This window comes from Copadichromis virginalis, linkage group LG5, assembly GCF_057382275.1.
Source record: "Copadichromis virginalis isolate Kocher_CV1m ecotype Utaka linkage group LG5, C_Virginalis_male_GT1.1, whole genome shotgun sequence".
Classification (NCBI taxonomy): domain Eukaryota; kingdom Metazoa; phylum Chordata; class Actinopteri; order Cichliformes; family Cichlidae; genus Copadichromis; species Copadichromis virginalis.
Genome location: NC_140622.1, coordinates 2,427,647 through 2,445,211, shown reverse-complemented (window position 1 = coordinate 2,445,211; position 17,565 = coordinate 2,427,647). Strand labels below are relative to the sequence as shown.

The 17,565-nt window shown below is 42.7% G+C and overlaps 1 protein-coding gene across 3 annotated transcripts in view; it reads right to left on the bottom strand.

Moving 5' to 3' along the window:
* The window catches only part of LOC146708743 (receptor-type tyrosine-protein phosphatase gamma-like), a 372,141-nt gene extending 355,476 nt beyond the window's left edge, over positions 1-16,665 (bottom strand). For all 3 annotated transcript variants that reach the window (XM_085455573.1, XM_085455574.1, XM_085455575.1), the window contains exon 1: positions 16,181-16,665. In XM_085455573.1, the coding sequence (XP_085311699.1) occupies positions 16,181-16,295 (115 nt within the window). In that variant the 5' untranslated portion in view covers positions 16,296-16,665. The remainder of the gene's footprint in view (positions 1-16,180) is intronic.
* Positions 16,666-17,565: the final 900 nt, after the last annotated feature.

Below are 17,565 nucleotides of genomic sequence, written 5' to 3'. Positions count from 1 at the left end.
ACTGGACAAAATTCCCTAATGAGGTTCTACCTGTCACCTCCCTGTGGCTCCTCTGCATTATCAGGCCATGCCAGTTTACTTTCAAACCGCCACCATCATTGCTCTGCTCAAAGACCCCTTTGCAGATCCCGCTCTCTTACACAATTACAGGCCTATTTCCAAACGTCCATTTATCTCCTAAATCTTAATGAAAGCTGTAGTCTGGGGGAGAGTAACGTTTGATCAATTTCAGTGTGCTCTTCAACAGAATCACAGCAGCAACACAGCATTACTGGCAATTCTTCTATGCTTAGATAAAGATCAGTGTACCATTGTCACTGACAGATTACAGAACCGGCTTAGTACCTCACGCACTGTTGAAGTTCTAGTGCTTGGTCCAGAGAGTTTTACTAATGAGGTCAATGAGGTCATTGGCACCAACAATATCAAATCGTCTGCTGAGAACTTTGAGCTTATTTTTGACTAGAGATTGACTGATCCGACATACAGTATCGGTATCCTGACCTAAATGACTGGATTGGATATCAGGGAGAAATAAAAAATGCAATCCGATCCATTAAATTTCACAAAAGCACCTCACAAAACTTGCGACATGGCGTAACCCAGGTCGGAGCAGTAAGCGTTTGGAGCCTCGCTACGCGCTGCCAAACTGGCATTTCATCGGTATGAAAAAAAAAACAACGTTTGGACCAATGACTGTAGAAAACATGGACGACACGACAGCTCCCCAAAAATGAAGCCAAAACTTCTCTATCGCCCCCTGGTGTCTGGCTGCAGTATAGGTCATAAACCCCGCCTCCTCCACGTTAGTGGATGGGACTGGGGTCAGACTAAAATAAATTTATTCTCCTCAGATAATTTTTTCCAAAGATTCTTTCTTTTGTTTTCAATAGTTCTCATCGCGCTGATTGATGTTCAAGGGGTCTCCTCTCCCATACGTTTGACTCTAATTCCTACCGCGGTGATGTTAAATTGGGGTGAAACGTCATCATTACAGCTTTGACTGGCAGCTGCAGTCACGGAGAAACTTGCGTATCTCTGTTCGGGAATAGCAGATAGAGCGTAGGCTCTGAGAGGAGGACCAGCGTTTACGCTACGAAAACACGACCAAGTGTTTTAACCTGACAGCCTGAGGTGTTCTTCAGTAAACTGGACTACCCGACAGAAGGACCCGAGGCCCCGCTGCACTTTTTCGGTAAGTTAAACGTGTTTGTAAGCTAATCCGTAACTACCGTCCTTAGCTCGGTCCTGAGACCTAGCTAGCTAAGATGAGCACTTGGCTGTCAGGGTTCGTTTAGCTGTGCAGGTGAATGCATTTACTAAAGAAATCAAGAGAAACACTCCTAAAATGGCGGCGCGTTAGCTAGACGCACACTTCCCTCCTCCGTGAATCTTTGCCAAGACACCTAACGTAATATCAACTTTTGAAGTTAAACTCTAACGGTATCCGCGCTTAGGACTCTTTTATGTCGTCTGCACCAGGTAAATCGGGCAGGGGTCGTGGTAAACCCTCACAACCTAAAATTGATTTCGGACCAACTAAACAAAGTGGAAAAGCTAAAGCTAGCGCCATGTCGGAAGAGTCAATTAGCGCTGAAGAGGAAGGACCAAGTCACGCTCCGATTCTTGAAGCTATCAAAGACTTGAAAACCGACTTCTCCAACAGGTTTGACGGAATAATGGCTGCAATTGAGGGAGTGAGAAACGAGGTCGGAGAGTGTAAGGAGCGTATTGTAAATGTCGAGACACGCATTTCCGACACTGAGGACACGGTCGATAGCCTTCAGAGAAAAGTCCAGAGTCTCGAAAAGAAAACCAGAGATATGGAGGACAAAGTAATGGACTTGGAAACAAGGGCCAGGAGGGCTAACCTGAGACTGGTGAATTTACCGGAGAAGGTGGAGGGAACGGATGCTTGCGCATTTCTGGAAACCTGGATCCCGGAGACGCTGGACATCTCTCTGCGGAAATCAAAGCCATTCCTGGAAAGGGCGCATCGAATCGGCCCGAGAAACGACCCAAACGGCCCCCCAAGAACACTGATCATGAAATTCCTGAGCGATAGGGATAAGGCAATGGTGCTGAAAGCGACCAAAATCAAAAAGCAAATACTCTACGAGGACAAACCGGTGTGTTTCTACCCGGACATGGCAGCCGGCATACATAAGATGCAGAAAGAGTTCGACTCATGAGACGACAGCTCCGCGGCATGGGGATAAGACACGGGATGCTTCTCCCCGCCAGGCTCCTAGTGACCTACAAGGATAAAACACTGACTTTTGGCAAACCGGAGGACGCAGAGATTTTCGTTACGCGGATCCAAGCAGAGCGGGATGAATAGCGATACGGATAAAGTTGGTAAAATAATTGAACGTTTTGCTTGGCAGCTAATTCCTGGGGCTACTGTGAACTGATCATTGAAATATATTCACACTGAACATCTGTACATGCCTCCGTTAATTTGTACGGGGGTTAAAGACGCTGGTGATTACCTGCATTGTGAGTATACCCCCCCCCCCTTTTTTTTTCTTTTTTCTTTTTTTTTTTTTTCTTTTTTTGGGGGGGGGGGGGATCGATTACTTTTTGTTTTCCAGGAGGACTCTCTGAGTTATAGTTACATTTAAATAGAGTTAAAGCACAGTAGACCCCTAACATTTAATTTATTTACATGAGTATATTTGGGATAGCAATAAATTCCTGGCAAAGCAATTATTATTTGTATGTAAAAGCTAACAATGGAGGGAGTGTTTAAGTTCAGGATAAGTCAATATCAATAATGTTGGATCATTCCTCAATAACTGTGGACTGGTCATTAGCATTACCGGAGTGTGTAGTAAGGAGAAGGGGAAACTGGCCCTTAGGTCAGAGGGGTTGTGTTCAATGGTTGATGCAGTTAGAAGCATCTGTGTTGTCTGCATTGTTTTGGTTGTCTAAAGGTACACTTCTATATACTAGCATGAGAAGATCATCTGAAAATTGCAGCTATGTCCAATGTTTTAGAAATTAAGATGACATCGTGGAACTGTAGAGGGCTGCAAAAACTTAAAAAAGTTAAACAAGTGATGAGAAGGTTAAAAGATATGCATTCCAAAATAATTTTTCTCCAAGAGACTCATCTTACTGGAAAAGAGGACTTAAAGATTAAGCGGAGATGGCAGGGAGAGGTATTTTCAGCACCATTTAACTCCCAAGCGAGAGGGGTTTTGACTCTAATACACAAGTCCGTCCCCTTTAATGTTTGTAAGGTGATTGCAGATAGGATGGGAAGGTATTTGATTGTTCAGGGTACTCTCTATACAGAACCTCTGATTTTAGTTAATATTTATGCCCCAAATAAGGATGAACCATCTTTTTTTAATAACCTGTTCTGCACGCTGTCAGCACTCAGTGGTCAATATATTTTAGCGGGAGACTTCAATTGCACTCTGAACCCAAGTATAGATAAATCATCACATTTAGACAAATCTCATAGCCAGAGTAGGGAAACCATTCTTCAGTTTGCTAAGGAATTAAATATTATGGATATATGGAGAGACAGGAATCCTGGTGTATCGACATATTCATGTTATTCTAGCACACATAAATCATACTCACGAATAGACTACTTTTTGATCTCAGCAAGTCTGTCCTATCAAGTGAACGGTTGTGATTATGGCAGTGTCCTTATCTCAGACCATGCCCCAGCCAGTCTGGTCTATTTGGATCCAGGGCTAGTACGAGATCCCCCAAAATGGAAATTTCAGCAAAAATGGATAAAGGACAAAGACCTACTGGCGTACCTTGACAAACAAATTACTGATTACTTTGAGCTCAATACTTCTGAAACATCTTCGTGTATTAGATGGGAAGCATTCAAAGCCTTCATTAGAGGCCAAATAATTCGCTTCACAAGCTCAAAATCTAAGAAGGCCAGACAAAAGCTGAAATTATTGGAATCAAAAATTAAAGCTACTGAGGATATGTACTTTAAGAACCCCTGTCCCAAGCTGCACCAAAGTTTGCTGTTATTAAGAACCCAATATAATGAAATCTCAGCTTCAAAAGCTACAGCTAACTTATTAAAACTTAAGCAGTCCGTTTTTGATCAAGGGGAGAAATCAGGTAAAATTCTGGCTTGGCGTATAAAACAATTCCAATTGGAAAGATCAATCACTGCACTTAAAAATGATAAAGGGGAAACGATCTCTGACCCTGCTGCAATAAGTGACTCTTTCAAGGCCTATTATGAAAGGTTATACAGTTCTGACTTAAACCCAGGTGACCCCAATTTTTTCTCTTTTCTTTACAATATGAATATCCCCAGAATAGAAGAAGAGGAATCCTTGAGACTGGGGGCTAAATTGACTCTGGACGAAATCTCAGAGGCAATAATGAGTATGAATTCTGGAAAGGCTGCAGGGCCAGACGGTCTGCCAATTGATATCTATAAAAAGTTTGTATCCAAATTAAAGGCACCCCTTTTGGAAATGTTTTCTGAATCTGCTCAAAAGGGGATACTCCCACCCACTCTGAGAGGGGCCTTAATTACACTTCTTCCCAAACCTGGAAAATCGAATGATAAATGTGAAAACCTGCGGCCAATTAGCCTCTTAAACTCAGATTTAAAGATACTCTGTAAAATTCTAGCAAAGAGACTGGAGGGCCTTTTGCCAGACATCATCAAGAAAGATCAAAATGGGTTCATGGTTGGGCGTCAGGGATTCCACAATGTTCGACGAGTGTTAAATATTTTACACGAGCAAGGGGGGTCTTCAGATACAGCTTTCTTGGCACTAGATGCCGAGAAGGCTTTCGATAGGGTGGAATGGCCCTATTTGCTTGAGGTTCTTGGTCGCTTTGGTTTGGGAGTGGGATTCTGTAACTGGGTCAGGCTTCTATATAATAACCCATATGCAGAAATAATTACCAATAATGTTATCTCAAAACCAGTTGAGATTGGAAGAGGTTGTAGACAAGGTTGCCCCCTATCCCCCCTTTTATTTATAATTGCAATTGAACCACTTGCTATTGCTGTAAGAGAACACTGTGTGATCATGGGTATAGAGATCGGAGGGCTCGACCATCGAATAGCTCTTTATGCTGACGATGTGATCCTCTTTCTTAAAAATCTGGGAAAATCTATTCCAGCCATTTTAGACCTAATTGGAAAATTTGGACATATTTCTGGTTATAAAATCAATAAATCAAAATCTTCTATAATGCGTTTGAACTCAGAAGAAAGGATGAATCCACCTAAATACACCTGCCATTTTAGAAATGTGAATCAGTTTACTTATCTAGGTATTCAGATTGTCCCGAAATTGGAAGAGGTGGTGAACCATAATTATAGTCCAATTATGACTGACATATCCAAATCAGTGGAGAGATGGTCGAGTCTCCAAATTTCACTGATTGGTAGAATAAATATACTAAAGATGAACGTGCTCCCTAAGCTTCTGTATCTGTTTCAGAATATCCCCTTGCCACCTCCCTCAGACTTTTTCCTTAAAATAAGAAAACTGTTTAATCAGTTTTTATGGAATAACAAACGTCCCAGACTTCGCTTATCACTTTTGTACTTGCCCTTTGATGCAGGAGGGCTGCAATGTCCTAACATGGTTTGGTATTACTGGGCAGCCCAGTTAAGAACTATAATGTTCTATTATGCTGCAGAAAAGCCCCCCGCATGGAGAACTATTGAGTCTCTCTCTCTTAGGCTTCCACTTCCTACATATGTATACTCTGATAAATATAATAAACTCAAAGACATTACGCTTAATCCTATAGTTAAAAACATGATTTATATCTTACATGTCACTCAAAGATATTTAAACGTAAAATCTCCCCTCTCTGTTTTTAGCCCGATTTGGGGCAACAATTATTTTGCCCCAGGTAGGGCGGATGGTGGTTTTAAAATGTGGGCAGACTCGGGGCTGGGACTGGTGAAGGATGCTTTCGGGGGTGATGGAAGACTTTTAAGTTTTGAACAACTAATCTCTAAATTTAATATTCCCCGAAAGCACTTTTTCAAATACCTACAGTTTAGGAGTTTTATCAGGTCTTATCATAATGATTTTACACATATTCCCCCGCTGTCCACATTAGAGAAAATCCTAACCAAAAACCCCAGTGGTAGAGGGATGATATCTGAATTATATAACTTGATGATGACATCCTCTCCTGATTCATCTGCTGCTAAGCTTGAAGCTTGGAGGTATGACTTACAGGAGGACTTGACAGTGGAACAATGGAGTAGAGCATGTAAGCTAGCCCAAACACAGACAGGGAACACACGTCTAAAATTGCTACAATTTAATTGGTTGATGAGAGTGTACATAACACCAGAAAAACTTAACAAATTTAATATGCAGATTCCTGATATCTGTAATAGATATGAAGAAGATAAGGGCACATTGCTCCACTGTTTATGGTCATGTCCAAAAATAAAGGAGTTTTGGGAAGAGGTTGGAGCAATGATAAAAGAGATTTTGTCAATTAAACTTGTGATGGATCCCAAACTTTTCCTACTGGGATTATATCCTGTAGGGTGTAACATAGATCATTTTGAAAAAATCTTCATAAACATGGGAATACTACAAGCAAAGAGAGTGATAGCTCTAACGTGGAGGAGTCTTGGCAAACCAAGTATTTCACATTGGTTCAAAGAATTGTCTTTATGTTTACCATTAGATAAAATTACATATACTCTAAAAGATAAACAAGAAATTTTCCAGAAAATTTGGGGGCGCTACATCCAGTATATTGGGAATAAAGATCTATCTGGTTTACTGTGTGAGACAGGGACAGCCTAGCTATTCCCTGTACAGGACCACAACCATATGCTGCAATCTGAAAATTATTCTTTAAAATCTGTCAGAGGTCTCATGGACTCAAGTGCTTTCATTGAATGTACCTTGTGTTTCGTTTATTGTGTAAATTTGTTTGTGTATGTACTTTATATATGTATATATGTAAAACTTTAATAAACATAATGTTGAAAAAGAAAAAAAAAAAAAAAAAAGAAATCAAGAGAAACGCTCCAGGCTGCTCAGTCACAATTACTGTTACTGTACTTTTATTACAAGTATTATACTGTAAAAGCAACAGACGGCACCCTGCTTCAGCTCCTGTACAGAGCTGAATATTAAATATGTGCAAACAACAGCATATTTTCAGTCTCCACATCTGTAAAGACAGGGACAGTAACTGCGTGTGTATATAAAACCTGCAGATAGTCAGATTAACAGTATTTTGTCTCTATCTGTCAATGATCTGGCATGACGTGAAAAAAGGCACATACCTTTGACGTTGCGTGACAAACTCTCTATTCCTCGTCCACACATGAACGCAAAAACTGAGTTTTAAAAAATCACCGAGGTCAAAAGGTCCAAATCCATAGACACAGCTGCATTTTCAAAAGTACCCGTGTAGGTGTGACCGTAGCGTAAAAGAGTTAGTAGTTTATTTTCTTGCTACCTGTAATTTATTGCAGCTTACTTGTATTTGCTCAATTGTTTACTAAATGTTTGAGGTGTGAAATAAACCGCAATGGAGTTTGAAAACAAAATATGGGCATGTGTGGTTGGAGTATGTGTTTGTGCGGGCGGGGGGTTAGGTGGTGATGGGCCCGAACATTTTTCTTGTAAAACAAAGGGGGGGGGGGGGGGGGGCAGCAAAAGAAGTTTGGGAACCACTGGAGTAGGCTATCCCAGAGAAGTAGAGCAAGTGTGTAAGTTCATCTCTGAATGTTGGTAAAGCATTCCCACGTTAAGCTTAAGAACCGATATATGGAGCTCAGATGTCTGTGCGTTGTCATTGCTAAGCCTGACCGTGCAATGAAAAGACTCGAGTTTCACTTTGAAAAAAACAACTGTGCTCCAGGCTAAACAGTTCTGTGGTTCAAAAAAAAGAAAAAGAAAAACATGAGTGTTGTGAAGCCGTGTTTGCATTTATTTGCACTGCTTTCCACTCTGGAAGTCTATTTATGTTCATCTTTAAGTATGAAAGGGTCCATTATACAACTTGTTTGGTTTTTTTAAGTTGTTTAATATAAACATTATTTTGTGCTGATATTGCACTTCTTTTTTCAGAAGGCAAGGCAAGTTTATTTGTATAGCACAATTCAACAACAAGGTGATTCAAAGTGCTTTACAGAGACATTAGAAACAAAAACAAATAAAAAGCATGATTTAAAATTGATTAAAACAAGCAAATAAACTAACTAACTAATTAACAAACAAACAAAACAGATAAAATCAGTAGTTAAAATGTTAGTTTTGAAATTTAAGCTTAAAGTGTGGATTTGGTGCTTTATTCAAATGTAGCTGAGAACAGGTGAGTCTTCAACCTGGATTTAAATAAACTGAGTGTTTCAGCTGATCTGAGGCTTTCTGGGAGTTTGTTCCAGATATAAGGAGCATAAAAGCTGAATGCAGCTTCTCCGTGTCTGGTTCTGACTCTGGGAACTGATAAAAGACCGGATCCAGATGACCTGAGGGATCTGGAAGGTTCATACTGGGTCAGAACCAAAGATCTGCATAAAATTGCATTTTAAATTACTTTTTGAATATTACTTTAAACACTTAGACTTAAAGTTCTGCTAAAAGTTTAAATAAAAAGAGCAGTGTTGCTGAACCATGAAATATTTTGGTGCAGTGTATTTTTGCATACAAGTGTAACAGAATAGCTTTAGTGTTTTGTTTTTTTAAATTTGAGTATGAACTTATACAAAATGCAGCAAGATATTTAAAAAAAACAGTTTTATTGATTATAAAAGACTGTATCAGATTCATATCAGTATCGGACATAAAAAAGTGGAATCGTGCATCTCTATTTTTGACTAAAAATGAATTTTGAACATTTTATTAATAACATAAAACTCTACATCACCCCTGCATATACAGCTGAGCTACTGAGACCTTATACCCACAGCATCTCCAATTGTCTGATCAGAGTCTCCTATTTGTTCCACACACTGATTTTAAAACCAGAGGTGAACAGCGTTCTTCAGCCAATCAGGTCCTAGCGAATAAAATCTCATTTCTATACGTTACATTTTTCCCCATTATTCATGGTTTTGTGGTCTGCTAATATAAATGTAAAGGATTCTGCATGCAGGAATCAATGAAACACTGCGTTTGTACACGTGTACACACATAGGGCAAGGCAATATGGCCAAAAATGTTTATCACGATATATATTTGAAAATTTGCGATAACGATATAACTGACGATATAATTGACGCGAGACAAAATACGTTACAACTCCACAAATTTATTAGTGCAAAAATCCCCCATCAATTCATTTTTTACTTAAACAAGCAGCTGTTTTTTATGTGTATTAATGCTATGTAAAAATTTAACAGTGCAAATGCAAATTCCTTGCTGACAATTTAACATTTTCAGTAGAAATGGGCTGAAATATCCTGAGCATAACCATGTATAATATCCACAAAAGTTAAAAAGAGGTGTTTTGCAACATGAAACTGCAGTGTGCCACATAAACAGGTCAAATACATATTTTTCAGACCATTTTGTGCACCGGATTATAAGGCGCATTAAGCAAAACAAAACAGTGGGATAAGTCAAACTTAACTCAGCTCATTCTTCTTGCTTCCTCCACTTCTGTACCATTGATTCATTAATGCTGAATTCTCTCACAGCTGCTCTATTCCCATGTTCTACTGTGTGACTGATAACCTTGAGTTTAAAATGGGCTTCATACGCATGTCTCTTAACAGGTGCCATTTTGGGGTCCTTATACACACAATGCGGTAATATTATGTTGACGCTAGAGCAGGGCGATATCACCAAAAATAAAAAAGAGGCCTCTGAGGCCGTCACAACTGCCCTGTGACAGAGGTTGTCTGAGAGAATATTGGGAGCAACAACACCATGAAGTCCAAAGAACACACCAGACAGGTCAGGGATAAAGTTATTGAGAAATTTAAAGCAGGTTTAGGCTACAAAAAGATTTCCCAAGCCTTGAACATCCCACGGAGCACTGTTCAAGCCATCATTCAGAAATGGAAGGAGTATGGCACAACTGTAAACCTACCAAGACAAGGCCGTCCACCTAAACTCACAGGCCGAACAAGGACAGCGCTGATCAGAAATGCAGCCAAGAGGCCCATGGTGACTCTGGACGAGCTGCAGAGATCTACAGCTCAGGTGGGGGAATCTGTCCATAGGACAGCTATTAGTCGTGCACTGCACAAAGTTGGCCTTTATGGAAGAGTGGCAAGAAGAAAGCCATTGTTAACAGAAAACCATAAGAACTCCCGTTTGCAGTTTGCCACAAGCCATGTGGGGACACAGCAAACATGTGGAAGAAGCTGCTCTGGTCAGATGAGACCAAAATGCAAAAAGCTATGTGTGGAAAACTAACACTGCACATCACTCTGAACCATCCCCACTGTCAGATATGGTGGTGGCAGCATCATGCTCTGGGGGTGCTTCTCTTCAGCAGGGACAGGGAAGCTGGTCAGAGTTGATGGGAAGATGGATGGAGCCAAATACAGGGCAGTCTTGGAAGAAAACCTCTTGGAGTCTGCAAAAGACTTGAGACTGGGGCGGAGGTTCACCTTCCAGCATCAACGACCCTGAACATAAAGCCAGGGCAACAATGGGATGGTTTACAACCAAACATATCCATGTGTTAGAACGGCCCAGTCAAAGTCCAGATCTAAATCCAATCCAGAATCTGTGGCAAGATCTGAAAACTGCTGTTCACAAACGCTGCCCATCTAATCTGACTGAGCTGGAGATGTTTTGCAAAGAAGAATGGGCAAAGATTTCAGTCTGTAGATGTGCAAAGCTGGTAGAGACAGACCCTAAAAGACTGGCAGCTGGAACTGCAGCAAAAGCTGGTTCTACAAAGTATTGACTCAGGGGGCTGAATAATTATGCACACCCCACTTTGCAGTTATTTATTTGTAAAAAATGTTTGGAATCATGTCTGATTTTCGTTCCACTTCTCACGTGTGCACCACTTTGTGTTGGTCTTTCACCTGGAATTCCAATAACATTGATTCATGTTTGTGGCTGTAATGTGACAAAATGTGGGAAAGTTCAAGGGGGCCGAATACTTTTGCAAACCACTGTAAGTCAAACGTTACACAACTCATTCTTCTTGCATCATCTACTTCTGTACCATTGATTCATTAATGTTGAATTCTCTCGCAGCTGCTCTATTCCCATGTTCTGGACTTGAAAACAGGGTTTGGTTTCGTTCTATAATACTGAACTTATTTATGACGGTTTGAACTTTGAGAGTGTTTACACAAGAGAGAAAAGTGTGAAAATGTTCATGCCTGTCTGAGAAAAGTGTGTAGTGAGGGGTTTTACAGCCTTAAAACATTTATAATAATTGTAAAAAATAAAGTTGGCTACTTTGCGGATTTCACCTATTGCGGGTTATTTTTAGAAGGTAACTCCCGCGATAAAGGCGGGACCACTGTATTGGATGGAAATTCACTCTAACTTCTCTCAGTCAAACAAACTGGCTGTTCTTTGGCAGCTTTTTCAGTTTTCAGGAGCGCAGAGCTGAAATAATGATGATGTTTCATTCTTGTGTTAGAGGGAAATCTTTTTAGTTTCTTTGCACCCTGATCTCACAGTAATGCATGATGTGCCCATGGCATGACATTGGTATGGTATCAGCATGCGGGGTATAACGTCGAACTTTGGACAGTATGCAATGATATAGTATGACAGAGGTAGAGGCAATGGTACCACAGTGGCAAAGAAGGGTAGAGGAGGAATGTGCTGCTTTCTGCCACACTAAGGGCTGGTTCTCAATTTTTGACTGATTTTTGAAAGTGCAGGTGTACGGCCATGCTGCTTTTTAATCAGCATTTCAATAATAAATGAGACTAGATTCCAAACAGGGACAAAAGCTGAGTTTTGTCTGTGTGATGACAGCTGTACTGTAGCATGTACGGTGCACGCTCAACGCTGGTACAAGCTGAGCACGTTGTGATGTCACAGTGGCTCATAACACTACCGGTTACCTTGGTTAATGTTTCATCCATCATCGCGTCACAAAGCTGACTTGGATCAGGCCATTTTTCACGAGTGAACTTTGTGATGAAATTTCAAAAATGAATTTAACATTTATTTGCATCTGTGTTTTAACTGTCTCATATTTTCTACATCAGATGTTTTTTGCAAATTGTTCCAGAAAAAATTTATCGTGTGATTTATCTGAGAAAAAAAGTCACACTAACGATAAAGTCTGAAAAATATCTGCTTCAGAAACATTATGGTGATAACAGCATGGGCAAGGAGAACATATGGCTCCTGCCGCCAGCAAACGAGACCTAGCAAAGCAGAACGAAAGCAGCAGAGATGGAGGGCTACACTGCAGGTGGAAATAGCTGCTACGGGCTGGATGGAGCTTCCTCTGGAAAATATACTGGGCAGCACAGCCCCTCCAAATAACCTGACGTAGAGCTAAAACTGTACAGGAGGAAAAGAATGGAGATCCTTTTGGAGCCAGCAGGACTGCTCTGTCCTTCCAGTCTACACTCCTTACTCACGTAGCAATCAGAAGAACAGCCTGAACAAGTGGACTCTGCAGTGGCACGCTCAGCCGAGCAGGCTCACAGCAGAATAAATGATGCTGCACACTTGGCCTCCCTCACCGCATTCTACAGATATCATTAGTGCCTCTGCGCTTAATATCATTATTGCTATTGTTATCATTATCAGAACTATTTATCTGTAGTCCCCCTGTGTGCAGCGAGCAGCACACTTTCCTGCTAAAAATCAATAGTGATTTAAAGAGGATGCTTCTTCTTCTGTCCTCATTAATCTGGCTCCCGATGCCTCTCCTGTTGCTACCTCCTCATGACAAAACCACATCTACCAACTGCCTGACACCACCCCTGCGCGCGCACACACACACACACACACACACAGAGCAGTATCTTTTAATCAGTCTATTAAGGAGAGCAGGGGTGCCGTGCTGATGATAAAGTGACCTGTGAGCCGGTGTGCGTTCCCCACTCCGGCCACAGCAGAGGACAGATAACAGCTCAGTGAGCACCAAGATGATGATGATGATAATGTTAGAAACCCAAGGCCACGGAGCATATCCAGCCCCATCCTAAATGTCAGCCGTCTTCCTGCATTACTGTGACTACGAGGCTTGTGACACGCAGGCCTGCCTACAGTTATGAGCCTGGCCCCTGTGTGAGCATATCCACTGTGACAGATGAACGGAGAGTTAAAGAGGAACGAGATGGAGATAGATGGAGGAGCAGGGGGTGGTGCTTGTGGGAAAGGTGTGCTAGCTTTACAGATGACAGTGACCTCTGTGTGTTTGGTTAACCCGGGGCTGACGGGTGGCACCGTGACGGGGTGTGACAGTGCACACCACAGATGGGAAAGCAAACGTGGTGCCCCGTGTCAGCAAGCAGACACCCTGCAGTGACAGCCACTGCTCTCAACACCCCAACCAACAGAGAAGCACAGCGAGCACATGTTTGTGGCTACAAACAGCCCACTATGAGGGCGAGGGGGCACTGACAGCACTCAGGTCAGTTTTGCAGACATAACAGCACAAAGTACGCGTGCTTCTGACGGTGCCGCTACACACTGGACGAGCATTGTAAGAACTAGTGAACGGACACGGGACAAGTTCTTTCTATCCAACATTCTCACACATTCACACTGGATGGGCGTGATACTTGCAGCGAGTATCACGCCCATCCAGTGTGAAGCAGCCAGGGATCGAACCAGCAACCTTCAAAGCTCTCGTTCCTGAGCCACAGCCACGCCCATAAGGCGTGACAGAGTGATCTGTCTGTGACAGGACTGTATTACAACCAGGATGTTGAAGAATTTTGAATTTGTTTGCACTTTCCTATTTGAACTCCTGGATGTATTTGCACAGAACTCTGAGGAGAAGCTCGCTGTGTTTCTCATGTTTAGATCATTTGCTGCTCTGTGGGGTTTCGGCTGATTTCACAGACACTGGCGTGATCCACGTTTGCATGTTTCTCCGTACAGCGAATGGGAAAGTAAGCAAGCCAGAGGCTGTCAATGCCGATACCCAGCAGGACAGCAGCTCGTCTCTGTTTCTACTGCGTCTGTCAGCCATTCGACAGCGAGCCGCCACCTTGGGCTCACTATCATGACAGCTGCATGGGTCTGAGTCGAGAGCCGGTCAAGCAGAGACAGAGAACAGACAGAAACATATTAGCACTGTGCACATTTTCACACGCTCCATCCTTAGATCCACAAAAAGGAGACGGTTTGTGATTGCAGGACGAGTTATTATGTTTGAGAAGACAAAGCATCACGCAGCTAATTTTGACTTTTGTCGGATAAATACGTTTCCTGGCCAGATGTCACACACCCTGAGACTTTCTTTTTTTAGCTTCAGTATTTCCTCTGAGCAGAAACTGAATCTTTGTGTTTTCAAGGAGTCCAAGTATACGTTCTCCACCAGTGGGTCAGTGGGTCCCTCTCACTCTCCCTGCACTCTGCTTTTCTCCGGATCTGTGATCAGATTGTGATTGACATGAGCGTCTGAGATAAACTTTAACTTTCTACGTCTGAAAATCCGTCAGTCGCTCCCAAAGTGTCACTAGCACTGGTACGGTTTGTTCGAGCAAAGGCACGCTACTGCTCAGTACAGCAGTCCCAGAAACTCTCCCGTGAGTGTGTTTTGTGATATCTGACACATCAGAGCTAATGTAGTTGAGCTTGAAAGTAGGCTAATACTGTCTACCACTGACACTCCCACACACCTTACCAATCTGAGCCATAGTCTCAGTAAACCTCATCACTCGGGCAACTCACACATGGACTCTTTTCTTTGCACTACGTCTGAGCACTTTGCAACTATTTTGTTCTCAATTGTGTGCTTTTCTACTATTTCTACTATATTTCTCCTGCTTGTCATTTGCTGCTGTCTAATAATGTGCATGAGCACCCACAATTTCACTGTACACGTACAATGATAATAAAAGGCTATTTCAGTCTATTCTTTTTTAACTAGCAGCTCTGAAAACGTGTCATATCCACAGACGGCCACAGGACTTCTACATCAACCTGGCTCCTCAGGGTGGGGGTCTGGGAGCCAAACAGAGTTTACTGTAAGGTAAAGGGCCCAATGGGGTCAGTGGTTTTCTTCTCATGGCAGGTTATGTGAAAAATGTGTGTTCACCCATAGCATTACGGGGATGTGACTCAACACAGCATAAATGCTGCACTTTGAATGTGGCCGCTGGCTTCTTCTTTGTCATGTTACCTGCACACTGTGGGCCCTTCCTTGACACTACAGCATCCAAGCGTGCCACAGGAAATGCCTTTGTTGACATCCCATGATACAGGTACGTATCGGCATATACCATTATCCAACATCTTTCAAACGTAGGTACACCTTCTGGTGCTGAACGCCTGCAAACAACAAAGGCTCGTTGCTTTGTTAGATATTACTGCATACGAGTGGAATACGTGTGAGCCTTTTGTGGCTGAGTGGGTGGTAATTACACATCTATAGCTTCTGTTGGGCTGACAGCCCGGAAAGTGTTGAATGTCTATTTGCAGCATCTTCCACAGTTGAAAGAGTGCAGCGTGGTCAAGGTCAAATTCGATTTGTGGGCTTTATTTCTGAATGTGATCACACACTTGTCCTCTTCTACCTTTGAGAAGACAAAGAACAATCTGTGGTACAAGTATTGCTTCCTAACAAGTGAAGGGTTTAGGTCCGGTGTTGGAGGTGAGGGTAAAATTGCCTCATAGAACAGCTGGAGAGGCCTAATAAAAAGACAGAGCAGGACATTTTCCACCGTTCACTGTAAAGCAGGCGTGCAGTGTTACAATCAGGTGCTGTGGGTCTAGTGTCAGCCCAAACACAGACATCAGGTCTGCCTCCCCCACACAGATTAGAGCCTCACTGCAGTGGGGCTGTGTGAACGCGTCACAGCCCCACTGTCTCGCTCCAGGGTGAGCCGGCAGGTAACAAGCCATCACATCATCACATCCAAGCCAAACCGAGCCCACTCTGCTGGTGTGGACAGGTGAACCGAGTTCCTCCAGCAGACGGAGCGCGGGGTTGTAACGCTGTGCTAGGAGTGTGCGTGAAGGGACACAAACAGGTCACGGACCAGAGACAGACAATTATTCAGTGAATAATTGTGGTCGTGTGTGGAACAGAAAGCCCGTGTTGGACGTGTGCGGATGAAACTTACCGGGATGACTGTGGGCCCCACGGAGCACGAAGGCTGCAAACACGAGAGGTAAAATCCAGCAACAGCACGACCGCAGTAGTGTCCACATGGCAGGGATGTGCGCGTCCACATGCATACAGCACCCACGAACAACTGTTGACTCTCCGTCCTCACCGTCCACTCAGTGACCGCGCAGCAGGCAAGATGCAGGCGGACGGACCCACAGAGGTCCACACTATTCCCTTCTTATCATACCACTCGCGCGGACGCTGGTGTCTCCGGGAAAGCGCGCGTGTGCACGCAGCTCCTCAAAGCGTTCTCTGGCTTGTGTGGCTGCGGCGGTGGAGGTAGCGCTGTTTAGGCACAGGGACAGAGAACAGTCGGCGCTGGAGCAGCGGGGAGGGTAGCTTTCATCCCTCCACCCATCCACCAAGTAACAAGCGAGCCCTACTCTGCTACACGCTTCAAACGGCCAGAGAGAGAGAGAGAGCGGTCAGTCCTCTGGATCCTAGCGCCGGGGAGGAAGCGCGCACTCTGAGCACACGCACAGATAATTAGAGATGTTCCATCTCCACAGCTTCGGTGTGTGTTCACAATTAAAGGATTGCACCTCCGCCTCAGGTTTGTCTTGGAATGAGTGCAGCGACCGTGGTTATTCAAACAAAATTAACAAAGCCTTGAAATTATAGAACGCTAGGACCGCCGTAATGAATGAATTAAATACACCATTAAATAATTATTTAAATGTGTCAATAATTAATTGAAATTGAAAATAATTAATTAAAACGGGAAATAATTAATTAAATAAATAAATATTTTTGACACATTTAATTAATTAATTATTGACACATTTAAATAATTATTTAATGGTGTATTTAATTCATTCATTTTGGCACACTTGATTCCTTCAGGTCTCACCATGAATTTATTTTATCTGTCAGCCTCACCCATCAAACCCAGGGGGCGGGGTTAACACTGATCGAGTCAAAACCATTGCTTTGGCCTGGTGGCCGTTGTTTTTAAAAGGCGTTTCTGCACACCAACAACCGGCATGTGGAAACGAACAGAACTGAACTTTGAAAAACCCTGTTTGTGTGTTACCAAATACCGCTTTAATATTTTTTAGCTGAGAATGTAGCGGTTTAATCTTAGATATCTGGTCGGTTTGTCAAGATACAGCCTCTTTGCAAAAGTGCTTCGATAATTTCGGAAATGTCTGCCCAGCCCAGTCTCAGGGCAAAGCGTGGGATAGACCCACTCGCCTCCCAAGCAATCGAGCTGTTATTAGCACCGACAAAGCGCAGGCCTGGTACACAGCTGTACAGCTGTAACCCCCGCAGTATGGAACTCCAAAGTGTTCAAAATTAAATAAATAAATAGGTCAAGATGAAATAAATAACTATGTG